The following is a 27,958-nucleotide window of genomic DNA, read 5'->3' as shown; positions in this document are numbered from 1 at the left end:
TGGGGCAAGAGGCTCTCCCAGGTGTGTCCTTAAAACAGCTTGGAAAACATTTAAAGAAAATGTGTATTTTTAACCAGAGTCTACATTTTTTCTTTCTTTGCCTTGTTTCTTTCTTCCAGTAGGTGTTTTCTGTCTTCTTTCTTACAAGAGATGTGCTTCCCTGAAGCAACTTGGTAGGTGATCCGTGTTGACCAACCCTTTCTGGCCTGGCAGGGATCACTGGTTGTGGTGGGAGGCATTTTCTTGCCTTCCTGCCTGTTTCCTCCATGATCTTCTGCTTGCTTTTAACCCTGCTCCCTGGTGTAAGCTGTGAGGTAGGGCTGTGAAAGCTGGAGCAGCTCATCAGGAATCTGCATAGCTGCGGTGAGTAAAGCCGTGTGTTGGAAGCATTTGTTTTCAGAGCAACTGTAGCTGTCGATTAGAGGGCCACCTACATGAAATTGAAGTTTCGTAGCCTTAACTCCCATCACAGCACACTCCAGGCAGAGTGGCCAGCGTGCTGCGACCCCAGGGGAGCTGTAACACTGTCAATGTGTGTAAAAGTGCAGAGCCGAGTCCCGGGCTGCTGGGGACTGCAAGACGCTTAAAGAGGAAAGAATTATTCAAATATAAATTCTTATTGTGGTAAAATACCCTCATTCATGGATGAAAGTCAAATTTAGTTTCACTGAATTATTTCTTTACATGCAGAGGTAACGTTTAGAAATGTTCTGATCCGGACTGAGGCTTTCAGCTGAGCCACACACAGCAGGGAGGAGGGCTGATCCCCAGCCTAGTGCCACGGAATACTCTGCCTGCCCATTACTCTGAGCGATTTTTAAGAGGCTCATTGTCGTTTAACCTTCTGGGACAGGTTAGCTAAGCTGTTCTGCTGTTAATGCTAAGCTATTTAGCATCAGCATGGTTAATTTCGACTCCCAGTGCCAAAAGGAGCTGGAGAACCCTTCGAGGTTAGTGCTTGTCACTGAGATTTTGCCCAAACTAGAAGATGGAAAGCATTTCAGTGCAAATCCAGACCGTTTTCCTCCCACGTTCTCGTCCTCCCATGTGCCCATGAGCACATTTTTAAAGGACGGTGGTAAAAGATTGATTTACTGTATTAAAAAACACTTTCAGGAAAAAGTACTGTGTGTCTCTAGCTCCTTATATTTCTGCAGTATCAAGAATTGTTTTACAAGGAATGCAAACTGATACATCGGTGAGGTGAGCGAAGAAAATTCTAATAAGACTGCAAGAAAAGGAAGTAAGAAGAGGCGCTGAGGTAGGGAAGTGAGGCAGCAAGAAGCTGACCATGCAGAGGATTACACCACCCAGCTTCCCAGCCAGCCAGCCCAGCACTTTGGTGAGGACGATCAGAGTTGTGCCTTTCCCATTCTGTAGGGCTGAGAAGTGTTCGCAAACTGTTCACACGTGGACTTAAATGAGAATTTTTGGAAAGAATGCAACCTAGGATAATGGGCTGGAGTTGTTCAAAAGGGCATCGCGTTCATTAAATGATTAAATGTGACCTTCAGAGAGAAGCAGCTAGTCTTGTCTCTTTGGGGAAGGGGGGATAAATTAAGAATTGCTGCATGAAACATAAGTCAGGTCTATGTTACCTACAAAACTGTGATGAGATTTTGGTTAAAATTTGGTTTTGGTTTTACTGCTAGACCCATTGGAAACTCAGGCCCTAATAGAGGTCATAAGGGAACCTGTGAAAGGACATCATCATCCGAGTGAGGATACAGAAGGCTGCACAGACAAGGGTTTTAAAGGAAATGCCCAATTGATTTTGATTTTTCTTGACTAAAAAAACCTGCCTGTGCCTGATGAGCACTGGGGCATGTCAGTATAGGTTCAGGAGTCCCTCCTTGTCCATTACTGCACAACTCAAACCGATTATCCTCAGGGGTTGGTCAGCAAAGGAGGGTTCTGCTTCAGTGCCTGCAAAAAGGATGTAACACACACAGGAAGGAATTCTTCCCTGCTCTCAAACCTGCGACATAAACAAGGCCCGAGATTTTGAGCATGCTTGGAAAGTAAAATGGGAATCAGACTTGGCGTTTCCAGTCGCAGTGCGTGTGAGCCCAGAGACAGGCTGCCTACGGGGGTCCTCAGGGATCCCAGATGCACTGGGTGTGGGATTGGCCAGGGGAGAGTGAAAGGATTGATGAATTCTCAAGGAGGGAAAAGAAATAGCTCTGATAGTCGGGATGCAGTGGGGAGTCATCTTGTGGAGGGATGAACGTAAGTAACGACGGAAAAAAATCTCCAAAGTGAAGTCCTTTGTTAATACGTTGGTGGTAATTCATGTTCCAAAGCCAAGGAAATGTAAAGGATGGATCCAAGATGCCTTGCAGTCAAAACGGGCTTAGTTAGGGATACAAACTGAAATTAAAGTGAAAGGATAAAATTTATGCCTGTGGGAGCATTTGTTGCTGGTAGAAAACACAAAATATATGCGTGGGGGGCTGGTGTTTCCTAATGATCATAGTTAGGAAGTCTATAACGTGTTTGCAGCCTCATCAGACTGTGCCTTGTACGTCAGAAGATCTCCAGTGAGTTTTGAGTCAGCTCCTTCATCCCGGTAATACCTTGAGATTCAAAAACAAGAAGAATGAAAAAGAAGTTGCTGTGCTGGTTTCAGCCAAGACATTTTCTAAAGAAGAAACTTTATTCAAACCAAAAAATAAAAATAAAAAATTCTGGGTTTTCTGTCTCAGAATATCAAGATTTATTTTTTTTTCTTTTCCTTATCAAATGGATGGATCAGGATAGCCAATTCCCAAATTGTCTGTTCACTTTTTGGGGGGTAATACTGTACATATGGTATTTTGTTGCAAAATAAAGAGGGATCTCCTTCCCCAGAGACGTCGAAGAGCTCAGTGTCTGTGCTGTACCTGATCTCCAAGCCGTGCTGAGGCATTTTTCATGCTGAACAACTCTTGCTGAACACAGCCATGCTCTAAGGGATGCATCCCCACCTGCAATTTGCTTCCCTGAAACACTGAACGAACAGGGTCAAAGCCACGAGATCTCCTCCCAAAGCCCAGAAATCTCCTCCCAAAGCCCTGAGATCTCCTCCCTGCAGTCTGGTACACGGATGTCCCGTCATTTTCACAGCTCAACATGGTCATTTCATTTTCTTGGAGGGATGATCAGGAAGCCCAAACGCTTCTCCATCCCCCAAAGCGTACGAGATCTTTCAATTGAAATATTTGATTAAAACACTATTCAAACAAAGAACTTCCAAATGTAATTTAGACCTTAGAGAAAATACTTTTGAGGTGATGCGAGCCAAATTGGAGCAGGCTTCACGGCACTTACAGCGTACTGAGCAAAAAACTCCATCACGCTCCCTAACAAGGTTCCTGGGACAAATTAAAGAATCAATTAAATATCTTGCAAGAGGAAACAAGATATCCAGGAGGAATAAGCCAGATGACCTTTTCTTGATTAAAATGTCGGTTACGCTCTAATGATACATTTTTCTTTCAGCTGTTAACCCCACGGAACGGGCTGTAATATTGGCTTTTGTGATATTAAATCCTCATTAATTATGCCCTTTCTTTCCTTTGGAATGTGCTGAGATTTCCAACTGTGTCAGACTCAAACTCCTTACGCTAAAACCCTACGCAGCTGAGGATACAACTTCGCAGCTGGCAGCTCCTGCAAAACCCTCCAGGCTTCTCTCACTTCTACGCTTGCCTTTTGGGTAGGTAAACCTGTGCCCCACTTTGTACAAGCTCCCCTGGCGGAGAACCAGCCCAAGCTAATTCCTTCCAAAGCCACAGCCAGAAAACCCAAACCAAGCTGTGTTCACAGCTGGTCAAATCCCTGCTCACAGGGCCACACAAACACCAGTACCAGCCCTAGGGACCAGCCTCGTGACCACCACGGGGCTTGGCCTTGGCCTCTCCATCATAGGGTCAGCGGGGTGCTGCAGGGGACCTGAGTCCACGGAGCCGTCACTGAACCACTCCTGGGTGAAACTGAAGTGACACCGGGCTCAGGCCAGCCCTGGCTGCTCTGGTGCCAGATTGAAATAGTTACCGAGCCTAAAAATGCTCGTGAGCTTTTCAGCATCTGAAAAGAAGCTACATGAAAGGTGCTTTCATTGAAGAATTTATCTCATCCTCGTGCTGTGTTGTTATTTGATGATAAACAATGTGCTGAGGGCGTCTCTTACCATTTGCCACACGGTTATTGGTTCAGCAGCGTGTGAGCTGAAGAAACAAGCCAAGAGAGTTTCCTAGGGAGATCCCAATAGGTTTTATCAGGCCACATTTAGATCATAAACACTGAGCACAGCACTTTTCAGTGTTCTTCACTCCAGCATCCTGCCACCTCGCTTCAAGGAGAGGGGATGGGGACAGGGAGAGCAGGGAGTTAAATCCCTTTCCATTGCCCTGAGGTGGTTTCTCTTAGGACACCCCAAACCCTGTGGTACTGCCAGCGGCTGCCGAGGTACACGTGCAGTAAAATTAAAAAAAAATAAAAATAAAAAATAACTCGTTTTGCATCTGAATAAGTCCTTCGGTGAAGAGCCTTGGTTTAGGCAATGTATCGCCAGCAGGTGGAGGGAGGTGATCCTTCCCTCTGCTCAGCACTGCTGGGGACACATCTCGAGTCCTGTGTCTGTCCTGGGGGGACAGGAGGGACATGGGCATACCAGAGAGAGTCCAGCAGAGGGCCATGAGATGGAGGGCCTGGAGCAGCCCTTCTGTGAGGAGAGGCTGAGAGCTGGGACTGCTCAGCCTGGAGAAGAGGAGGCCCAGGGAAGCGTCGTTATTTCAGAGAAGCTCCTTAGGAAGTTCTCAGCCAGTGTTTATCTGCGATAATTTACCGGGCCTTGGTGCCGCAAAGCAGTGGCAGAGCTGCAGCAAAGCAGACACGCGCTGAACTCCCCCCATTTTCCTATGGGAAATTAAATTAAATCCAGAGTGCCTGTTGGGTGCTAGCGAGAACCTAAACCACTGAAAAAGAGATTGTGGGATCACCTGAATTTGTCTGGTAGTGTCTCAAAACCACACGGTTTGGGATGCGTTGAACACTTTTCACCAAGATTCAGGCGTGCATGGAGGTGGGGAAGGCCCCCCAAAACCTGGTGCCGCTCTGCAGGAAGCACCCCAGACCCCATAAGGGGGCTCAGGACCAGCTCAGGGCTGCTCCCAGCCTCCTGCTGGGACCTTCTTGGTCTGTGCCAGGGGCTCCGTGCAGGCCGGGTACCCCGGGGCAGCCCATGGGTGGCACCACGAGCCTGCTGATCACCGAGTAGTCTCACAAGGTAATGACGGGGTTATTTTTGCCCTCTGAAATCAAGTGCTACCTCGAAATTAAAAATAAAGTGACCAGCGTGTCTCCACGTGTGCCAGGGTATGGGGACAGGGGGATGGTGTCATGGGGAGGTGGCCAGAGCACGCTGTGGGGGAAGGAAGCGGTGGTTTCTGTCAGCGGCGGGGGAAATCCAGCGAGGCGGCTGCCTCAGGGCCTCAGCCCGCAGAGCCCACGTCACCCTGCCGAAACGGGAGCTCGTGTGCTGGGGAGGTTAACATTTGATCTGGGGGTTGTGCAAGGTGCTCTGCCACCCTCCTAAGGCTTTGAATCCTAAGCAGCAGTTAGGCCACGCGCCTCCTGTGAGAGCATACTGCCGTGGTAAAGCCCCTGGGAATGTTAATTAGCTATAAAGCTCCTGGGCTAGCCTGTAAACAGCACCACACGGCTGGAATGAACGCTCTGGTCAGCTCTCCAGGAATGCTGCTGCCGAGAGAAGCCCCTGCTTGCCTTCAGTGGCAGGAGGCTGTGTCTGCCACACAGAGGTGAAGGTGGGGCAAGGACGTAGAATTGGGCAGAAAATAAGGCCAGCAGAAGGTCCCGTGGGTCAGCCTGTGCTGGGACACTCGTGCCTGGAGATATCACCTGTGCTCAGTCTGAGCAGCTAAGCTAGGCCCTGTAAAGATGAGGAGTGAGTTGCATTTATGCCAAACAATTAAAGCTGGTTTTGAAGGCGAGCGATGCGGCTGCAGCGGCAGTGTTTGCAGGGACAGAGGTTGTTGTTATCCTCCCTTTCACTCCCAGGAGGCTGAGTCCTCCCCGCTCAGCCAGGCTAACATCAGCACCCTCAGGCCTTGTGCTTCGCTAACACGATACGGGAGCTGGTTTTGGATCTCTGTGCTCGCTGTTTACTGCAGATCCCTTGGGAATCTGCCAGTGTGCCACACTTCTCCCTGTCCAAATGGAAGTGGGTGTCTCCAGAGACTCACACTCAACTCCGCTCGAATACCTGAGCACCTGAACTTGGCATCGTACAGAGCAGCCTCCTTTTGTCCCTGAGCTTTGCACCCTGCTGCTTATCCAGTGTCGGCTCCGGCTCTGTGAGCATATTTAGGTCACTAAAACATCCAAATTTACTCATTGCAAAAACAAAACCAAAACCCTTAAAAGGGAAGCGGTCAGGACTGCATGGCCTGAAGAAGGGGAGAAAGCAGCAAGGACAAGAGAAAGCAGGAAAGAGGAATGGCCTTCTTGGTGGCAGCAAGCCACCTGGGTACACTCCAGTGCTGGTGGAACCACAAATGGTCACTCAGTGCCCTCTAAAGGATGGCCGGGCAGGGCCACTTGTCTCCAGAAACACCAGGTTTGGCCATGCTGCGTTCCCAACTAAAACAAAATGCACTGGAAGTTACAAACACCACAAAATGCACCTGAACTTATGACACATAACAGCAGCAGCAGCCTACTTCCCACCTCCGATGGGGAAGAGCTTTATTTTAAGGCAGTTATTAATTGCCAGCGTGATCCCTCTGAACTGAGAGAAAAACTCTGCTGTGGTAGCATTGATGTAGGAAGGGAACAGGGTCCAGTTTCCACCAGCTTCCCTCAGACTGAGAGACTTTTGATCCGGGAGACTTTGAGGACTACATGCTTGCCTCTGGGCACTCGCTGGATGCAGGCCTTCTACCTCAGACCTCGGCTCTTGTGCCCAAGTCCTGCTGTAGATGTGTGGGAGAGTGCCCTCTCCCCGGCTTTAGGGAAAAGCCGCCCCCACGGAATAAGAACTGGGATCCCCTCGTCCACACGACGTGCACATGGCCAAGCTGCAGCAGCTTGCTCTGGAACAGGGAGAGACAGACTGGCACATGCTGCCACAAAGTCACTACCGTGCTAATTCAGCAGTGCCCATCTGAAAAACGTTATCTGCTCACGCCAGAACTCGTTCCAGCCTGACCCACTTCCTGATCTAGCTCTGCAAGGCCAGCATGAACAACTTCCACCACGGGCCCTGCAAGAGAGACGTGGCTTTGTCAGGGGAAAAGTAGTTGAAAGGCAAAAAAAACATGACTGCACTGCCACTGGGAATAGAGCGAGAAGGAACTGCAAGAATGGGAACTCAGGAAAATCATTTTCAAGTTAAGGAAAGTAAAGCCCCTGAACTGACTGCCTTGTATATCACTGAGGATATCTATGAAATATGAGGATATCTATGAAAATGCCCATGAAATCTTGGTCAGGGGTGACACAGTGTCCTCACTGGGGGAGAGAACAGACTAGGGCACTAACCAAACCTTCTTCCTGTTTTTTTCCTTACAATTCCATACTTTTAACAATCTCTCAGAATCTAGGTGTTTGTTTCTAGGTGAAGAGATGCTGTAGCATCTGATGAAGGGAACGTGCCCAACAGTTAAGCAATTCTGATTTTAACTAGAAAAGGGCACAGAGATGGAGCACACTCCTAATGAGACACGAGGGGAACCATGCAGCGCTATTCCTGACCATACCCGGCTCAGCACCTTCCCATGCTCTCAGCTGCACTTTGCACTGGAGAAAACAATCCCAGCACACAAACCTGCTGTTTTGTTTGCTTCAGGCACAATATAAAGTAATTAACTGTGGCCTTCCCCCCATCATGACTGCCTGAGAATGACACTTCTTTCCCTGCTGCTCATTGCGAAAATGACTTCCCCTACACCAGCTCAGTGAAGGAAATGGACATGCAGTTCATGAGTGAAGAGTGTTTATTAAATAGCCCCTAAAATAAAAATGCAAAACTGGTTTTGGTCACGCCCAAGAAGCTCCAAAATACCCAGCTATGAGGTCTTGTATTATATTTATTTTCTATTAAAGAAAATACTCAGAATTTGGGATTGGCTCTGCTCAGAAGGTTACCCAGCACCGAAAAGCATATCGGGTCTAAGTAGGCTCCCAAAAGCAAACAGCATTATCAGCGAGGCACTCAATTTAAAGAAGCCGGCACTCCCCTTCAAAGGGTACATGTTCCTCCTTATCTCTTTGACACAGATCATCAAGGTTTTAGCTTTCACAATGCACTTTTAGCATACAGCGTTGTACTGCAGCTAAGCTGGGAAGGAAAACACGGAGATGTGGAAGAGATCCTGCAGTTCCTGAAGTCAGCAACACAGCACACTTATTCTGAACAATAAAACTTTCTTTTCTAAATCAAGCATCAGCTGTGTTAGTTTGCAAAAGTATCAGTCTTCAATATTAGCATTTTTTGGATACAATTTAAAAATGCTTCCCATGGCTACCTACAAAGCCAGATTTGCATGATTTCCAACCGTTTAGCCAATCCATCATATTTCAAAAAGTGATAATTCCTCGGCAACAGAAAGGATATTTGTTGAAGTCTGAGCACATTTCAATAACTTCCCCACTTCCATGATAGCCTAGAATCAGAAATAATTGCATCCACAAATCATAGTACAGTTGGCACAAAAATTGAAATCTTGTATCTGCCTAGAGCTTGAAGTTACAAAGGGTCTTTAGCAGCTTTGGTAGAACACTTTTGTTTAGAAAACACGTTTCTGGGTAATTTAAAATATTAATCAATTGCCCTTATTGAAAAATACTGTGTAAACATTGCTCATTTTTCTATTTTCTAGTAATACTCCGCCAAAAGGAGGCAACGTGCCCATCAAGTATTTTTATCTGGATTGTGAAATACTTCAAAGATGTATAATTAAATTATTACTCCTCATTCAATTCCTCTTTGGCTTAGGTTCTCCAAAGCTGACAAAGGAAACGCTGAATTATGTCTTCCAGCTACATCCCAAGCCTGTGGTTTCCAAAAAAAAGAAGCTGTTTCTGACAAGGAGGCCAGCTCTAGGCTCAGCCATGCGTGTTTAACACCTGCGGTGGCAGGGCGTACGCTGGGGCCGGGCAGTAAGCCCAGCTGATGAGACAAAGGTGCTGCAGCAACTTGCACCCACCATCACACGGGACTTGAGAGCAGCAGAGCTAAAATGGGTCCTGGAGAGAGCCAGGTGGATACATCGGGTGGTGCCATCCAGGGATCTCCTGCCGGGGTCCCCTTCTGACCCCAGCTCTCACCTGGGGCTCTGGGCTGCAGTTTTGGGGGGCCACCAGTGTTACAGAGCATTACAAGCTCCCAAGTTTTCCATGAGGTTGAATCCTAAGCGACCGGGAGGATTTGCCAGCAATTTTTGCCAACAGAATCTCAAGCTTAATTTGAATCTTGTGCCTCGGCCACAAAACCATCCTTTCTGCTTGCCTAAAAGCACTTAGGCCACATCTCAAAAAGTTATGTATTTGATGTAGGTGGAGGACAGGAAAAGTGTTTTGGGCACCACCAGCTAACTACACCTACCTCCTACAATGATTTTTTTTCCTCATTTAAAGAACACCCAAACTGCCAGCTTAACACTTTATGACAGTATGGGGAAACAGAGGAAGCAGACAGCAAATTTTTTATTAGTGGTTACATCCTTGCTCCAAGCTAAAGGAGCATAACCCACGAGGACAAGACCCAAGAAGCCCATTATTTTGCTGAAGGGAGAAATGCTAGAAACGTTTCATGAGCAAGCTCCAGAGGTTTTAAGCTATAATTTGAGCTTTGGTGGATATCCAGCTAAGGGTAAGAGCACATCTTTGCTTCCCTGAGAGCATTGGTGACAGAAAACTCTGAAGCTGTATGTTAGGAGTCTAAGAGCCAGATCAGAGAATAGCGCACCTTTGCTGAGCAGAATTCATCCTGCTGTGTGTTTTTTTGTTTATTTTTTGTTTGTTTGCTTGTTTTAAGTGGTGCCAGGGAGAAGCAGCGCCCGGCTGTGCTCCGGGCACTTCCTCGCTCTCACCCAGGAGCACCAAGGGCACCAACTGACACGATGGGGCAAGAACACGCCTGGGGGAGAAGAAACGTGTAAGAAAACGCTCGAGTGGTAATGACGGAGAAGCAAGAAAGAGCCAGGGACCCAAATCCACGCAGATTTAACTTTATTTCGGGAGCCCCCCCACAGCGCCCTGAGGCACCGCCCCTCCCCCCCCCACCCTGAGGCGCCCCCGCGGCCGTTACGAAGCCCCGCCCCCACTACGTCACACCACCCCTGCGCGCGGGGCGGTGGAACCAGCCCCTTGTGCGCATGCGCGCGGCCCTTCCCTTTCCCCGTCCTGCGCGCCGCCTCCAAGCCCCTCCCCTCCTCCACCGCGCATGCGCCCCTCCACCCCCCACCCCCCCTCCCAGCCTCGCACATGTGCTCCCCAGCCCGGCGCATGCGCGCTGCGCGCCGCGCCGGCCCCCCTCCCACCTCCCCCCGCTGCCGCCGCGCGGCGCACGCGCCCTCCCGCGCGGGCCGGCGGCGCGTGCGCAGTACCCGCCCCGCTCCCTCCGCCTCAGCGCGGCGGCGCATGCGCGGCGCGCGCCGTCGGTGCGTGGCGTGCGGCGTCGGCGTGGGGGGGGGGCGGGGCGGGTATATATAGAGCGCGGCCGGGGCGGCGGCCTCCCCCTTGTCCCCCGGCCGCCGTCGGTGCTGCGTGCGCAGTGCGTGTGCTCCGGACACCGGGACACGCCGGCCCCGCCGCCGCACCCCCTTTATTACTAAAAAAAAAAAAAAAAAAAAAAAAAAAATTTAAAAATTTAAAAAATCTTAAAAAAATATAAGATCCTGGAAAAAAAGATTTAAAAAAAAATACTTTAAAAAAAAAATTAGAAAAATCCTGAAAAAAATCGCTAAAAAAAAAAATACCTAAAAAAAAATAATAATAATAACCCGTCCTTCCTCCTTGCAACCGGCCGGTTTTTGATATATAAAAAAAAAAAATAAAGCCCGGTGAAGCGAAGCTCAGCTCAGCGCAGCTCCCCCCCAGCAGCCGCCGGAGCCGCCGCCGCCGCCCGAGGAGCCACGGAGCGAGCCCGCGCCCCGCAGCCGTTGAGCGCCGCCGCCGCCGCCGCCTGCGCCTCGTCCCCCGCCGCCTCCTGAGGCAGCGCCGGGCCCGCCGCGGCCTCCTCGCGTCGCCAGCGCCTCCGCCTGCTGCCCCCCAGCCCTCCCCGCGCCGGGAGACGGCGGCAGGATGAACCCCAGCGCCCCCAGCTACCCCATGGCGTCCCTCTACGTGGGGGACCTGCACCCCGATGTGACCGAGGCCATGCTCTACGAGAAGTTCAGCCCCGCCGGGCCCATCCTCTCCATCCGCGTCTGCAGGGACATGATCACCCGCCGCTCGCTCGGATACGCCTACGTCAACTTCCAGCAGCCGGCCGACGGTAAGCCCGGATTTCAGAAATACATATTTTTATTAATCCTTTTTACACATCTTTCTTTTTTAGGGGGGGTGCGGGGGAGCCATTTTGCCCCCTCCCGCCGGCCCCGGCCGCCGCCGCATCCATTTTCCGGCGGCGCGGGGTGGGGCCGGAGGCCGGTTGGAAGAGGTGGGGAGGGAAAAAAAAAATTAAAAAATTGAAATATAAATGTGGGGTGTTTTTTTTGGGGGGACACGCACCCACAGGGCTGACATGCGGCCTGCCTCGTGGCGGTTAAGGGGGGGGGGGGAGGCGCTTCCGCGAAGAGGGGTGGAGGGAAGGAATTGGTGGAAAAAAGCAAAAAAAGGGTAAAAAGAGCCCTGGGGACGTTCCCCCGGCTCGGTGGCTCCTGGGGTGGAGGCGTGGGGGCAGCTGTGACTCGGGTTGCTGGGGCCAAAGGGGGGGGAGGCTGGCTGGGAGGCAGCGCGGTGGTCATCAGCACCCTGTGAGAAGTGGTGAGGAGCTGGGTGTGTGTGTGTGAGCGTGATTCACAGGCACCAGGAGGAAATAGGACGGCCCGGGATCGTCGGGGACTCCACGCACCCACCGTCCGCTCCAGGCCGAAGCGCTGGGGCAGATTCATCACGTGTAGGGAAGGGGAGGGGGGGTTACACGGGCCTCCTCTGGCTGCTCTCTGCCATGTCCTGCTCTGGTTGTCTTCCCGCTACACCCTGACGGCTCGCTGACGAAGTTGCCTTTTTTCTCTGAAACTTGTTTTACGCGCAACGCTGCCATTTCTCCAAAGTTACATCAGCAGAGAAACTTCCTGTGTAGCACTCACCAAGTCTCTGCGAAGCTCGGCCAGCCGGCTCGCTCCTCTGGAGGGGATTTCAGTAAAAGAACCAAATCCGACTGATTTTAAGTTCTGTGGAGACCAATTAAAAGAAAAAAAAATGGCCAGCTAGATCATATTTGATTTCAAGTACAGTTAAGTAAACAGCTTTCCATTAGAATGGGTTTATTTTCGAGCATATGAAAGAGATTTGAATTACCAACTTTTCAGGCAATTAGATTAACTGGCTTTCAGAGTTGGCTTTCGCATGTAACCATTATCAGATCGGGCTTCTGGTGCCCCAGTGTTATCTGTGTGCGAGTAGTAAAAGTTACTGTCTCATTTCTTTAATAAGACATTTCACTTGTTATCAGCCCTCTCACTTCAGAGAGCTTTTAATTTATTCAGACAGCGTTGAGGAGGGGAGAATTTAACTGCTTGCCTTAACATTCTTTCAGTTGATAAAAAAAACTGCCGGACAGTTTACTCTTAAAAAGCAAAATAAGTGGTCAGCACAGTTCAGCACTGTGATATGATAATGGCAGGGCAGAAGCTGAAGGTGATTCAAATGCTTTTCCTCCTTACTAATGACAACTCCACGAGGGTCGGCCTCGCCTTTGTGGTTACCTAAACAGCCTCGTCAACCCTACACTTTGTGACTTAGTTTTGTAATTTGCCAAATGGGGGGTGGGATAAATAGAGCTTTTTCACCCTGGCAGCATTTGCATTCAGGGTTTGAGAATGTGCCTCTTAGGAAAATGCTATTACTCCAAACCTGTAAGTATTTTTCTGACGTGGGGGATGGAGGTGTCTGTGTCTGACACCCAGTCGGGTTCGGCTACAAGCATTTCTCCTCTGTATCAGACAGGCACGGGCACCTCACTGGAAGTACAAAACACATCGATGCGACCGTGTGACCGTACTTCTGCAAGAATTCAGTGTTCTTGGCAAATACCTAGAAAGTGTTTGCTGATCTTTTTTGACAGATCGCACTTTCCTGAAGCCTCGAAGCGTTTTCTGGAACCTTGCACTAGCAGCTCTGAGGATGAATGGTTATTCCTGTAGTCATGTTGGTTTCTTTTTAATTCCAAGCTGGCTGCCTTTCCTTGGTTTAGCCTAATTCTTACCTACATCTCAGACTACGCTCATTAAACAGCCAGTAACAACTAGCTGGGCTTTTGAAAAGGTCTTTGAAGGTGTGCTTGACATTACCAGCTGCCTGTAAACCAGGGATCTCAAAGCTCTTCCGAAAAGTAATTAGGCCGGGTGACACACTCGTGAGGTATGCTCACATTTCACAGCTGTGACTTCTCTGAATTTGAGTCACTGTCCGGAGTAAAGCCCCAGCAATCTTGTTTAATCACTGAACTGGGCTTATCCTTGAGTAATCGGAAACTGCACTTTTCCCATCAGTTGTTTTTTTTCAGTGGCTCTGTTTCCGGGGGTTTATTATCTCGTAGCTATCCCAGTGGAGGTTTAGCACCCAGTGTGTTCTGTGCGATTCTGAAGTTGCTGCGAAAGTTGAGCGGCCAGTTGCTCGTGACTAAAATGGGAACCAGTGACTCATTCAATAAAAGCTCCAGCAGAATCAGCAAAAGGGTAGCCTGGGTAGGTGTGTCCTCTGGGTAACAAGTTAACTACCGGATTGAATTGTCCCCCTGCAAACTAGTCCAAGGGTTCCTATGGCAAGCTGTGGTGTGATAAAAGCCAATTTTACTGCTTCCAATTTTTTCTGAGTAGCAGCTTATGCCTAGTAAAGTATGTAAAGTATTCTAGTCATCTGTTAATGTATATTGTGGTATGACTCTGGTGCATATGAAGCTGAACTCTTCCTATTTCTTGCACTTCCACTCCACAGAAAAGACGAGGAGGGTTTCCCTGCTGTCCTCGTCCTCATGGAGAAATTGTATCGGCCTACGATTTGTGCTCACTGCTAATTCAGTTTGCAAAGGCTGGTGTGGAATCAGCCACCAGCAATCGCTTCAGATCAGACGTTTGGGAAGCAAGGCCATGAGCGCACATTCCTGAGGAGTTTCAGGATTATTCTAGAAGCAATTAGCACGAATTAGAAAAGCCTCTTTTCGAGTAAAAGCAGGCCCTGTTGCTACTGCTGGAAATCACAAAGTGTTTATTACTGGCACTTCTGCTGGCATTGGCAGTAATAATTGTAATGACTTCCAGGGCAATCCCAAAGTGTTCGATGTTTCTACCACAGCGAGCCTGGTATCTACAACTTGTTCTGTTTGACCAGCAGGTTTTTTTTAGTAATTTGCTGTTCTAGTACTCCTTGTTTCTAATTACCAGTAACCAAAGCTGGCTCCTTCTCTCCTGCTTGATTTATACCGAAGTTTGTGAGAGCTTTGTGAACTTTCACAAAAGATTGGCAGTGCTTGTATTTCTATGGCTTCAGCTCTGAATCAGTTGTTGGCTGTTGTGTGACTGTAGCAGTAGTTTCTGTAGATGATTTTTCACAAAAAAAATGACTTTTACCTGTCTGTCTAGTTAACCTCTGCAGATGTCTGTCTTTAAATCCATTTGTGATCTAGAAACACAGCACTAAAGGAGATGCCGTGGTGTATTAGCTGAACAGAGGCCAACTGCACATTTTCTTTGGCCATAATATCCAGCAGCATAGCCAAATACATGAGCAGCACTAAAAGGAGAATAAAAAAAAAAAAGGATTTTGGTTGAGTTTGGCAACGTGGTTGGCCTCTGGTCTTTCTCCTGAGAAAGACAAATGAGCCAGGTGGTTACTGGTTTTAAACTAATACTGAATGATTTCAGTCATGTTCATGTCGCATCGGTACCGATGGCTGTGACCTCAGGTATTTATTGGGGCTATTTTCAGGGTTCTGCCAGACAGGCAGGAGCAAAACTGGAAAGGAGCTAGTGTCTGCCATAATTTAGAGCTGTCTCTCTTTCTTGCTTAAATATATTGTTGACTTAAAACATCATAGGCACATCTTGTTGCTTTGAAGAGACATGAAAACTGAGGACGTCTTGACACTTCCCTGTCTAAGTACACTGAGGTCTTAAATTCAGGCTTTGAAAAGTCAGCTATGGAGCTCTACTGGAAAAACTGCTCCTCTGGAGTCACAAAACCTTGCATTAGTTCCTTTTGCTGTTTTAATGCTTGCTCCTTTGACCTCCTGTGTATTTCATCATGAGCTTTAAATATATATTATGGGAGATTTTTAAAGTAAAGCACTATTTTTACTTCTCTTTGAACTGTGCCTGGCCTAGAAGTCCATCACAGATCTTTCTTTTTGTCACTAAAGTGTTGTGTTGAAAAGCTGCTTGAACTGCACCTGGCTCAGTTGCAAAGCAGTTCTGTCAGTTTAGGGCTGCTGCTGTCTTAGGAGTTGGTATGTAAATATTTGCAGAAGGACTAGTGTGGGCACAAGTTGTACCCCTGAAGCATTTTTTGATACACTATGGCCAGCTGCTCTTTTTCCAAATGTTAAAACCTTTCCTCCTGGGGAATGGGGTCATAACTGCTGTCGGTTGATAGATGTTATCATGTCCAGGTGCCATTTTTTCATGGTGGGGTACAATCACTGGGACTACTGGGGCTTCTACTGCTTATTTATCTCACCCGTGCTCCTTCCTGTTTCTTCAGCACAGCTTTTGCTGAGGAGTTTTTGCTGGTTTTTACTTGCAGAGCAGAGGGGGGGGTTATTTGCATTGGAAGTTTGGATTTGCATCTTGGTGGTGATGATACTAGACTAAGCTAAAATTATTTGAAGAACTGTGCTCAAAATGCTGGTTTTGCACTTCATAAAGCAACTTTAGTGTTTCCTACTAACTCCCTGATGCTTTTTTTTCCAGCTGAACGAGCTTTGGATACCATGAACTTTGATGTCATTAAAGGCAAACCAGTGCGCATCATGTGGTCTCAGCGCGATCCATCTCTACGCAAAAGCGGTGTAGGAAACATCTTCATCAAAAACTTGGACAAATCAATTGATAACAAAGCGTTGTATGACACATTTTCTGCTTTTGGAAACATCCTTTCTTGTAAGGTTAGTGCAAAATTCTGGGTGCATTTACTGGTTTGGCATTTGGAGGGGGGGGAATACATGTGGAAAACATTCCATGGCTATTACAGCAAAGATTTTCTTTAATAGGTGGTATGTGACGAAAATGGATCCAAGGGTTATGGATTCGTACATTTTGAGACACAAGAAGCTGCAGAAAGAGCTATTGAAAAAATGAATGGTATGCTGCTTAATGACCGCAAAGTGTAAGTACATAAATACGGAGCTGTAGATCAACAGACTGAAACTGTTTAAAGTAGACGTGGGCTTAGAGCTTACCTAGAAGAGACAGGTTGTTCTAAACATTTCTCATCTAAAATGACTTAGAATTTTTGTGCTAGGAATACTACAAACTGTGTTACCTACCTACTCTAAAGGCAGAATATGTTTGGAAAACTCTGCTAATGCACTTCAGGAAAGAAAAAAGTTGTCTTAAAGGTTGGTGCTGTAATGAGAGTTTGGGAACTTTTCTGGTTTTACTGGTCTGAGGTAAAGCACAACTCTTAACTAAAGTTGTGTGATGGGTATGTTACTGTTTCTTGAGTGAATCTTCAGAGTGCTGAAGCTACTAAATCCTGAATAGTGGTCTGATTATGCTGAATGTTCTTCATGTCTGTTAATAGACATACCTGGGGAGCAGGAGTAGAAAAGAAAACGTATGAACACGATGGATTAAAAAATACTTGTTCTCTGCTATAGGAAAAAAAATAATCTTCTGGCAATTGGTTAGTGATACCTAGGCTGGGCTGGGAGGAGTGAGTATGCCTACAGCTGTGTGTAAGGGATCATTATGGTGTTTGGTATAGTTGCAGAAGAATAGCTCTGTAAATACTTGAGTGGCTTTGGAAAAAAAGGGTAACAGAAATTGGCATCAGCTTACCCTCTTGGATTATTTTTAATGGGTGGATCAAGCCATGTGCAGGGAGAACGTATCTTTTGAAACTTTAGTTTTCCCTCTTGTTCTGTGCTTGGCTGACACACTGTGTATGTTTTCACTCAGTTTGCTCTTTACATAACCTTTTTAAATCAGTATAAATGCCAGCATACAGGCATAAACCACATTACTTACATAAACTTTGTTTAATAAAACGCATCATAAAAGCAAGTGAATTAATATTCTGCTTACTGTCAAAACCTGGTGAAATTGTTAGTATTGAAGAAACTGTTGAGCTACTGTATGCTGCATTATTGAATTGGTTAGGTTTGGAACTGTGAAGTTCAGGTGATGATTAGAGAATAAAAGCCTGTAACCAGAAATCGGTGCCTCTTGTACTCTCATAACTTCTGTACTAGAGGAGTTCCTTGGATTGTAAGGTGTTCTGTTGAGCCTCTGTTCCTTCTCTGCCAGTGTGAGCTGACCTTTAGTGTTCCCAGCCAACTTGCAATGATATTTGACTACAGAGCAAGCTGCACTATTTATTTCTCCATGCCTACTGAGAGAGGTGGGGGAAAAATAAGGGTTTGCTTTGACACAGGCTGGAAAGGTGTCTAAGGGCATGCAGAAAGTTGGTTAAATAGCCCTTGCTTAAAAGCTAGGTTGCAGAATGGCTGCCAAGTTTTTCGTATGACAGTTTATGCTGGTAACTAGAATTTCAGTTTACTTAGTACTCTTTCCCATTGTCCATGTGTCTCCTGATGCCAAGGGCTGCAGAAGAGCAAACAATATTGCCAAGAGTTTGGAATTGTTTTTATGTTTGTAGTTGTGATAAGCGCACTCATATAGAAAAGGATAGTAAAATAGTTTTTCTTACAGTTTTATTTTGAATATTTTACTTGAAGAATTTCATGCCTGTAATGAATAATGAGACTGATAAAGAATAAAGTATGCCAGGTGATTAAAGCAAGTCTATCAAGGTGCTAAAATTTACTTTATTCTATTCTGTTCTCATGAAACTAGATTCGTTGGAAGGTTTAAATCCCGTAAGGAACGTGAGGCAGAGCTTGGAGCCAGAGCAAAGGAATTCACCAATGTTTACATCAAGAATTTTGGAGAAGACATGGATGATGAGAGACTTAAGGAACTCTTTGGCAAGTTTGGTAATGTCTTACGCTTTGAGTTTATATAAACACCAGTGAACTTCAGCTCTTACAGCTGTATGGTGCTTTATAATAGGAGGAATCAGATCGCTGGCTGAACTTTTATTTTAAAAGTATGGAAAACTTAGTATTTGTTTCTATCAGTTTGAATTTGAAACTGTAATTATATCCACTAAAGAATTTTAAATGGCCATAATATATATAATCCTCCTATCAGAATTGTTTGATAATTTGAAAAGTGTCTAGTCTTTTTAATGGGTTTTGCAAACTCTTTAAGCTGTAAATGGAAGCGTTTTCTATTCTAGTACTGATTGATGTTGCAAGTTCTGTACAGGAAGCATGACAAATAAGTTTCCTGTAGCTTTTTCACCTTGCAGACTTAGCTTTATTCAAGGTATCTGTTTTCATTACTTGGTTACATTGTGGTGGCTTCCTTACTCTGAAATTATGAGGAACTTTGCCATTGGCAAGCTATTCGGTTCTGTCTTGACCCTCATTTATGCTCAGGGCAGAGTTATGGTAAGCATGTCTATATGTGATGTGTCACCAAGTTAGGAAGTGGCAAAGTTCCTTTATTCGGTTAGATCTTACACTGGTTTATAGGCTGTATCTGTTGTCCTCAGCCTCGTGGCTTTTTATATTATATTTTTTTCCTATGCTTTGCTCTTCTCCAGTGGATATTGCGCAAACCAAGGCAGAGCCTTGTATGTAAGATACCCTATTGCAACAGTATAGCAGCATTCACAGGAAATTCCTTTCCACTATTGTGTTTGTGGATGAAATGGTAGCAAATTTAGCTCATGTCTCTGACAATTGAGTCTGAACCACAGCTTTTCAAAGGTTTGAAACAGCTGAGCTGGGATCCTTTCACCAGGACAAGAAGTGTGAAGCCCATAGCTAATAGAAGGCTCTCCTCTCCACCTTTCAACACCTGTTTCAAAGGACAAAAGCGCCAACACTTCTTAAACATCATGGGTTTTCCCCATTAAAATTACTTCACTTTGAAGTTAAATTTGTACTCCATTTTGGCTGAAAATACAGTAAAGAAATTCAGCGTGGCAGAACTCAGCCATAAAAGCTGTAGTTCAGCCTAAGGGCAAATCAGCAATTTTATATTAATGGATGGTGTTTACTAGATACTATCATTGGTGCAAGAGTCTTTTGTAGTATAAATGAAGAAACTAAATATTAAAATGTCTAAACAGTGTTCAAGATGTGAAGAGAATATGCTCTGTATACACCACATAAAGTATTACATTCTCCTTTTAGGTCCTGCCTTAAGTGTGAAAGTTATGACTGATGAGAGTGGAAAATCCAAAGGCTTCGGCTTCGTTAGTTTTGAAAGACATGAAGATGCCCAAAAAGTAAGCTTTTGTACTTCATGTTAGGAATTCTGTAACCAGAGACTCAAATAATAAGTTTCATTGAATGCTTTGGAATCTTGTGAGTTCATTAAGGGCTTTTAATTGGTCAAAAACACTGCAAAAGCAGGGATCTTCTTCCTAAGGGACTGAACATAGTTGATATCACTTAAAATGCTTTCTTTTGAGGAAATGTCGGTTGATTTGAAGAGCCTATTAAGATACTGAGAAAAAGCCCCTGTTGTAGTTGGGCTTGAAGGTTTTGATGAGATTTGGATTCCTTCATGCTGGGCAACACGCAAGCATAGTAAATTATTACATCCCTGCAAAACCCAGATGAATCATTGGATCCAATTTGGTTGCACAAGGCATTTGTGCAACTGCAAAGCAGAAAGGATGGAGGTTTTGAACTTCAGGACTGCTAAGTCAGCAGGAAGGCTATTAGTTTTATGGAGTACGTTTGGCATAGCTGTAAGAAAATAGCCTTGTGATTTTGCTTTTACCTTGAAAAGTAACTGTGGAACAAGGGTCCCATTAATTTGTGTGTATGTCTGTAACATGCCAGTGTGCTGTATAATTTAATTTGTTGGCAGCTGTTGCTTTGATGTGTCAGTTTGCTGTGGCAGGAAGGACATAGCATCAGGAGAAAAAAGCAGCACAGAGCAGATCAGGGGCAACAAATGAAGTTTGCTTTTCAAAAGGCATTTATTTCTGTGATTTCTCAGTAATGCGAGCGCACAAGCAAAAAGCTGGAACAAATCCTGTCTTAAATGTACATTTTTCTCAGCCTTGCATTCATTCATCAATGAGTTGCTTCTCTCACAGGAGTCAGGATCACACATGGTGTGTTTCAAGTAACTTAGAACACCAATACCTCAGTAAATGTGGTTTTTATATTTGAATTACTTTTTCTTATGGCTGAAAAACACTGAAATATAAACCACTGCTAACCTCTTGTTCGTTAATGAAGGCTGTAGATGAGATGAATGGGAAGGAGCTCAATGGGAAACAAATCTATGTTGGCCGGGCTCAGAAAAAAGTGGAAAGACAGACGGAGCTGAAGCGTAAATTTGAGCAAATGAAGCAGGACAGGATCACCAGATACCAGGTTTGCTTTTAATTCAAGAAGACTGCCTTTATTTTTAGATTTAAGCAAGTCATTTACTTTTAAAAATAACTTTACTTTTCTTTTAGGGCGTAAACCTTTACGTGAAAAATCTTGATGATGGCATTGATGATGAACGCCTTCGAAAAGAATTCTCCCCATTTGGTACAATCACTAGTGCAAAGGTAATGTTAAGTTTGTAGACTGCGCTCCTCCTTTTGTTGGTGAATGATGATCACCAAGGAAGAGCAATTTGTTTCCTTGACTCACAGAAATGTGACCCAATTACCTATCAGTGCTACTGTTATATATACATGGGCTTCTGCTTTCCTGATTTTTGTACATCTCAGATTAAATGCATCATGCTATTGTCCTTTCTTGACTTAAGCTGTGTACTACTGCATGACTATGAGAAAAATAACGTCTTTTCATTGCAATGGTATGCTTAGTGTTACTTCACTGAGATTTTCACCTGTATTCACTAAAGAATTAACTCGTTCAGCAGTGATACTCCTTTTTTTCATAAATGCATTCAGTAAAACAAACCTGTGGTGTCACATGTATAGTAAGCTGAAAAAGAAAAGTTGTGCAAGTTGAATATGTATAGACGTAACATTCTCATTAAAAAATTGTGCTTTGTCCTTGGCAGGTCATGATGGAAGGTGGGCGCAGCAAAGGATTTGGGTTTGTTTGCTTTTCATCACCAGAAGAAGCCACCAAAGCTGTCACAGAGATGAATGGTAGAATTGTGGCTACTAAACCATTATATGTAGCTCTAGCGCAGCGTAAAGAAGAGCGCCAGGCTCATCTCACCAACCAGTATATGCAGAGAATGGCAAGTGTAAGAGCAGTACCTAATCCTGTAATCAACCCCTACCAGCCAGCACCTCCTTCAGGTTACTTCATGGCAGCTATCCCACAGGTATGTATAGAGATTAGTAACAATATTTTGTACCATGTAGCAAATTTGTTTAGATTGAAGAGTAAACGAAACAATTAGAATGTATCCATAACTTCAGCATAGCAGAAAAGGGGATTGACTGTTCAGTATGCCCTCAGAAGATAACAGAAGTACATATTTTTTCATTTGACAGACTCAGAACCGTGCTGCATACTATCCTGCTAATCAACTTGCTCAACTTGCTAGACCTAGTCCTCGCTGGACTGCTCAGGGTGCCAGACCTCATCGTAAGTCACTTCTTTACTTCTCCAGTGATTGTGGTAAACTCGATAGCCTTTACCTTTGAAATTTTACAGACATTTTCGTGGTATTACAGTCTTTGCCATGTTATCAAATTCCTTCTACGCTCTCCTCACCATGCAGTGTTTCAGTGTGTAATGTGAGATACCTTTCCTAAAACAGCATTCCAAAACATGCCTGGTGCTATCCGCCCAGCAGCGCCCAGACCACCATTTAGTACCATGAGACCGGCTTCTTCACAAGTTCCACGAGTCATGTCAACGCAGCGTGTTGGTGAGTTTCACTTATAAAAACTTACACTTAAAATATAAATAAAACCTCTTTTTTTTTTAATTTTGCTGGTTCAGAATCTCTCAAGCATCAGATCATTGTCACATGTGGTACTGCTTCTCTCCTTTTCTGGCTCTAAATTGGCAAGCCAATAATCACCTTTTACTAGCTTCTTAAAATATTGTCCCATCAAAGAATGAAAATCAGACTCCAGATGTAGTCCTGTCTCTAGCACTGAACAGTTCTTCCATTATTGTCTGTTTTCATAGTGTTGTATGAGAGCTTCTACCATTTCTAAATATCAATGTGGCAATTTAATAAGTTGCAAGGAAGAACACTGAGGTGATCCAATTTAGCTCTTAACTATTTGTAATAGAATACTGTGAGCTGCTATCGTGCAGAATCTGCACATCACTGAATGAACCAGAATTGATTGTAATGGAGTCTTAACTGAGAACATATTAGCTGGTGGTTTTTAGCTATCCACTTCATGAGAGTATCTTTTTTTTAGTTGAGTGTTGACAGTGTGTACACTCAGGAAATCATGTCCTTTGAGGTTGGGATGAAACTACATCAATACTCAACCAAAAGTGAATTGTTTTCTCATACATCTTTCTAGAACGTGTTTTTTTTTTTTTTTAAAAAAAAAGTGACTGGAGAGTAACAACCAGTAGATTTCTAGATTTGAATGTTCAGATGGGACCAGTGATGTGATAATACGACAGAGATGGATCTGTAATGCAATACTTAAATTATGTATTTGGTTTTGGTTGTTTTAACTTTTGTACAGTGTATGATGAATTAAAAATGGAGCTGTTCATAAGCAGAATTGTTGTCTTTTCAGCTAATACATCAACACAAACAATGGGTCCACGTCCTGCAGCAGCAGCTACTGCAGCTACTCCTGCTGTACGCACAGTACCACAATACAAATATGCTGCAGGTGTTCGCAATCCTCAGCAGCATCTTAATACACAGCCACAGGTTGCTATGCAGCAGGTATGTAATTTTAGGAACTGGTCATGCTTTTGCTGTTCCTTTTTTTCTGATGAAAGGCGGGGATGCTTATGATTAAGAGTTTCCTTTGTTATTGTAGAATTGAGGCTCTGCATTATGGCACCAGTTTACAGCCTTGGGGCTTTAAGTGTATTTCAAGTTCACCTGGGATGGGATCCTGTGTTGCTTCATATTTTCCAGTTGCTTGATACTTTAGCCTGAGTGTTCTGTGTTTGCTCCCCAGTGGAGTGGTTGATGCTAATCTCCAGCATCACTCAGCCCTAACCAACACTACTTGATTAAATCGACTTGAGAGTCATTTTTTTCAGGTTTCTGACAGTGTAGGCATTGCTTATGCTGAGTTGTGTAACAGATATTTGAAGCTGTGTGTAATTATAAAATAGAATTTAATTTTGAAATGGTGTAATATTAATTTTGCAGCCTGCTGTCCATGTGCAAGGTCAGGAACCATTGACTGCTTCCATGTTGGCTTCTGCCCCACCGCAAGAACAAAAGCAGATGTTAGGTATGTACACGGCCTCTCTCCTGATGCCTTGTGGTAGAAGAACACTCAGAGTGCTCTGAAATGCAGAATAAATGGTTTTAGGAGTAGAACAAGAAGGAACTTGTTGCCCTTTTCCCTTGAATCTTAAGCTGTGGTCATCAGATGAGATCTGTGACTCCTGATAACTTTTTTCTAGGTGAACGTCTATTTCCTCTCATTCAAAGCATGCACCCTACTCTGGCGGGTAAGATCACTGGTATGCTGTTGGAGATTGACAACTCTGAACTCCTTCACATGCTCGAGTCTCCTGAATCTCTTCGTTCGAAGGTGGGTGAGCCTTTGCCTCCTGCTAATTTCATAAGCAATTAAATCTCTGATTGAACGGGTGTTTGTGCTGGCATGGTGGAGTAGTGGCAATGCAACATTGGCCTGGGGTGACAAGTTAGAATATTCTGTGACTTATGTTAGCATGAACTGGAACTAATGTTATCCATTTATTGTTAATGATACAGGTATTGCTTGCATGTATAATTTAAACCACTTCATAAACTTAAATAATTAAGCTTCCCTCTTAATTATTTTTTTTACTTCTCAGGTTGATGAAGCTGTAGCCGTACTACAAGCCCACCAAGCTAAAGAGGCTGCTCAAAAGGCAGTTAATAACCCCACTGGGGTTCCAAGTGTTTAATAAGTAAGTTTTCTGAGGAATGCAGCTTTATAGGGTGAGTAGGGCAACAGTCCCTAGTCCATGGCCTTACAAGCAGTGTTTCCAGGCTCGGTATCATTTGCAGCCACAGAAAGTAGGAGCTGTGGTCATGGTGGTAGGATATTTTTATACTTCATTGTGCATATTTAACTGGAATTAAAGCATTGTTTCGAACAGCATATTTAGCTGGTACTGCTTTTGGGCATGCCTGCAAAAGGGAGAAGTTCTGTCAAACGTTGCTGTTCATATTGCTCAAGAGGAACTTTTGCAAATTGTGGGGGAAGTAAGCTTAAATGATACTAAGCCTTACTGTTCCTTACATGTTCCTTAACGGCAGTTAAAATATTGATTATCCTGATTACATTTTCTGAGTGGTTAATAGCTTAAATTTGCATGATGGGAAGAGGCAAAAGGTACTACATTTACCATTTCAAAAGTGAAAAAATGTGGAGTTGGGGATAATGTAGGTGTCTATTCCCCATTCCTTTCAGTTAGGTTTTGCCTGTATGTGAACTTATCACACTTAAAACTATCAGCTGAAAAGGCCTGCTTTTAAATTTGATCACTTAAAATCTTCATCTTTCTTGGTCTCCTTTCTGCAGGCAGGAAATGGTCTTTTGGAGGCAGAATGAGTCATGCTGCTTTTTTCCTTTCTTTTTTGCTTGTGACGCTTTCACACTGGAGATTAAAAAGTGTTGAATGGTTGTCTGGCCTAAACTAAGCTGCCCAAACTTAGAGAACATTACTCCTTGTGTTCCATGATGCTTTAGTAATTGGAATTTGAAAATGCTCTAATTGTTGGAGCTGACCTTAGAGTAGAGGTCTCTGTTCTGCAATCAGGTTACAGTAACAAAGTCTTGTGCCCAGCCCTTGTCCAAGGCAGAGTTCTGTTTAGTTCTAGGCTTCGTTCTACCTTGCAAATGATTGCAGCCTTGAGGAACTTAAATATCTCTAAAAAGTGGGTTATCTGCCTCTATGATACCCTGCTTGTAAAGAACTTTGGCATGGTCAATACTGTGAAAGTACAAAGTATTATCAAGCTTACAGTTGCAGAAAGCAAGGTGCTGCTTTGAGTTGAATACCTAACAGCATTGTTTTTGTTTACAGAAAGATCCGGGAACTACAATCTAGAACTTCGCTTCACCGAAGAAAAAAAAAATCTAAACATGGAAAAACTATTAAATATTGAGAAAAACATTGCAAAATATAAAATAAATAAAAAAAGGAAAGGAAACTTTGAAGCTTATGTACAGAGCAATGCCGGGGCTAGTAAAACAAGTGCTAGTCCTAGATTACTTATTGATTTAAAATTAAAAAAAAATAGTAAAATAAAAAATACAAATTAATGTTTTATAAACCCGGGGGAAAAAGAATTTTCAGCACAGTAAAAAAAAAAAAAAATTTAAAGCATTCCTTTCTTTAATTTTGTAATTCTTTACTGTGGAAAAGCTCAGAGTATCACCACTGTTTTAGTTGACAGTGAGAATTGATAGCTGAGCAAAGAAACGTAATTTGGATTATAAAATTCTTGGTTTAATAAAAATTCCTTAAACACTGATTTACTTGTCATAGTTTTTTGTACGGTGTCCTTCTGATAAGGTAGTGTTTCAGAATACCAAGTTAGAATCCACCTTGAGTATGTTTTAGCAGTTTGGCAGATTAGCCTCCATTTAGCCACCTGTTACTGGTAATAAAAACTTAAGCTTTAAACAAAAAGAGCAGCTAGGTCCACATTTGGGTTTAAAATCCTTCATAGCATGATGTCTGGGCTCTTGTCAGTGTATAAATAGAAGTAGCCCTTTAAAATATTGTACCTTGGTGGAAGGAAGACTCCGCATACAGGTTTCCTGCTGTGTCTTTGGAATTAACCCTGAACATGGCAATAACGTCACTGTGGCTGAGGTGGAGGCAGAGCAGTGTGGATACGGGTGAATGAACAAGAATTGTCTGCAACAGTGTTGTGAGATTGTTACTGTGAAGGTACAAACACAAGGCTTCCTAGAACAATAAGGTTCAAGTGGCAATGTATTAAGTGCATATTAACCAAAAGATAAACACCGTAAAAGTCCTGTGGATAGAACTGCTTAATCTTGCCTTGAAATTGCTAATGTTGTGTTCCTTAACACAAGTGAAAGGCTACTGGTTAATTTTAGCTTTGCTGCATTTTGCTTTTTTTTGAATATGGTGAACAAATCCTTCGCCAAAGGCAACTTCAACAGCTAGCAAAAGATCTTTTCATTAACTTTTGGTACAGTGAGCTTACACAAAATTTAAATCTGATGTTTCTTGTAAAAGGTTATCTTCTTGGTTCATCCTTATAATTTTAAAAATTGAATGGAAAGGGGGGCTTTCTATTGGTCTGAATCTGATCTGCTGTATAATAGCAAAGAAAGAAAGGGGTCTCCAGGTGGAGGCCAGTTGCTGATGGTATCCCCCAGGACTCAGCACTGGAGCCAGTTCTCTTCAATATCTGTACCGTCACCTGGATGAGGGGATTGAGTGCACCCTCAGTCAGTTTGCAGATGACAGCAAGTTGGGCAGGTGCTGATCTGCTCGATGGTAGGAGGGTGCTGGATCAGTGGGCTGAGGCCAACAGTGTGAGGTCCAGCAAGGCTGAGTGCCAGGTCCTGCACCTGGGGCACAGCGACCCCATGCAGTGCTATGGGGGGAGCAGCTGTTGGAAAGCTGCCTGCTGGAAAGGGACCTGGGGGTCAATACCAGCTGAATATGAGCCAGCAGTGTGCTCAGGTGGCCACAAAGGCCAACAGCATCCTGGCTTGTATCAGAAATAGTGTGGCCAGCAGGGCTAGGGAGGTGATCGTCCCCCTGCGGTCAGCTCTGGTGAGACCACACCTCAAATACTGTGTTCAGTTTTGGGCCCCTCACTACAGGAAGGACATGGAGGTGCTCGAGCGTGTCCAGAGGACAAGAAAGCTGGTGAAGGGTCTAGAAAACAAGTACAATGAGGAGCTGTTGAGGGAGCCGGGGTTGTTTAGCTTGGAGAAAAGGAGGATGAGACCTTATCGCACTCTACAATTACCTTAAAGGAGGCTGTAGTGAGGTGGGGGCTGGTCTCTTCTCCCAAGCACCAGGTGATAAGAGGAAATGGCCTCGAGTTGCACCAGGGGAGGTTTGGGATGGATGTCAGGAGAAACTTCACTGAAAGGGTTGTGAAGTACTGGAACAGGCTGCCCAGGGAAGTGCTTGTCACCATCCCTGGAGCTCTTCAGAAAACTTCTAGGGCTTTGTGATATGGTTTAATGGTGGATTTGCAGTGCTAGGTTAAAGGTTAGACCAGATCTTAGAGACCTTTCCCAACCTGATTCCAAACCCAAATCATTTGGTTATTCTATGATCATTTGGCCTGATGGGACCTACAGTTCAGCCTGTGTGTTGTACACCAAAAATGTCCAAGTAAGGAACCAAATATGG

General features: G+C 44.6%; 1 protein-coding gene across 2 annotated transcripts; it reads left to right on the top strand.

Moving 5' to 3' along the window:
* Positions 1 to 10,735: 10,735 nt before the first annotated feature.
* Positions 10,736 to 26,084, top strand: PABPC1 (poly(A) binding protein cytoplasmic 1). 2 transcript variants are annotated; one of them, XM_068672368.1, is made up of 15 exons: positions 10,736 to 11,500; positions 16,137 to 16,330; positions 16,436 to 16,551; positions 18,243 to 18,373; positions 19,652 to 19,746; positions 20,714 to 20,851; positions 20,938 to 21,033; positions 21,498 to 21,770; positions 21,943 to 22,036; positions 22,212 to 22,322; positions 23,164 to 23,318; positions 23,757 to 23,841; positions 24,017 to 24,147; positions 24,416 to 24,511; positions 25,634 to 26,084. In XM_068672368.1, the coding sequence occupies exons 1-14, from the start codon at positions 11,308 to 11,310 to the stop codon at positions 24,506 to 24,508; spliced, it is 1,905 nt and encodes a 634-aa protein (XP_068528469.1). In that variant the 5' UTR covers positions 10,736 to 11,307; the 3' UTR covers positions 24,509 to 24,511; positions 25,634 to 26,084. The 2 variants fall into 2 exon arrangements, with proteins under 2 accessions (XP_068528469.1, XP_068528468.1); XM_068672367.1 differs by having other exon boundaries at positions 10,737 to 11,500; positions 18,243 to 18,382.
* The last annotated feature ends 1,874 nt before the right edge of the window (positions 26,085 to 27,958 follow it).

This window comes from Anas acuta, chromosome 2, assembly GCF_963932015.1.
Source record: "Anas acuta chromosome 2, bAnaAcu1.1, whole genome shotgun sequence".
Lineage (NCBI taxonomy): Eukaryota > Metazoa > Chordata > Aves > Anseriformes > Anatidae > Anas > Anas acuta.
The sequence above is the reverse complement of the archived record's forward strand: the minus strand, read 5'-3'. Positions and strand labels throughout refer to the sequence as shown.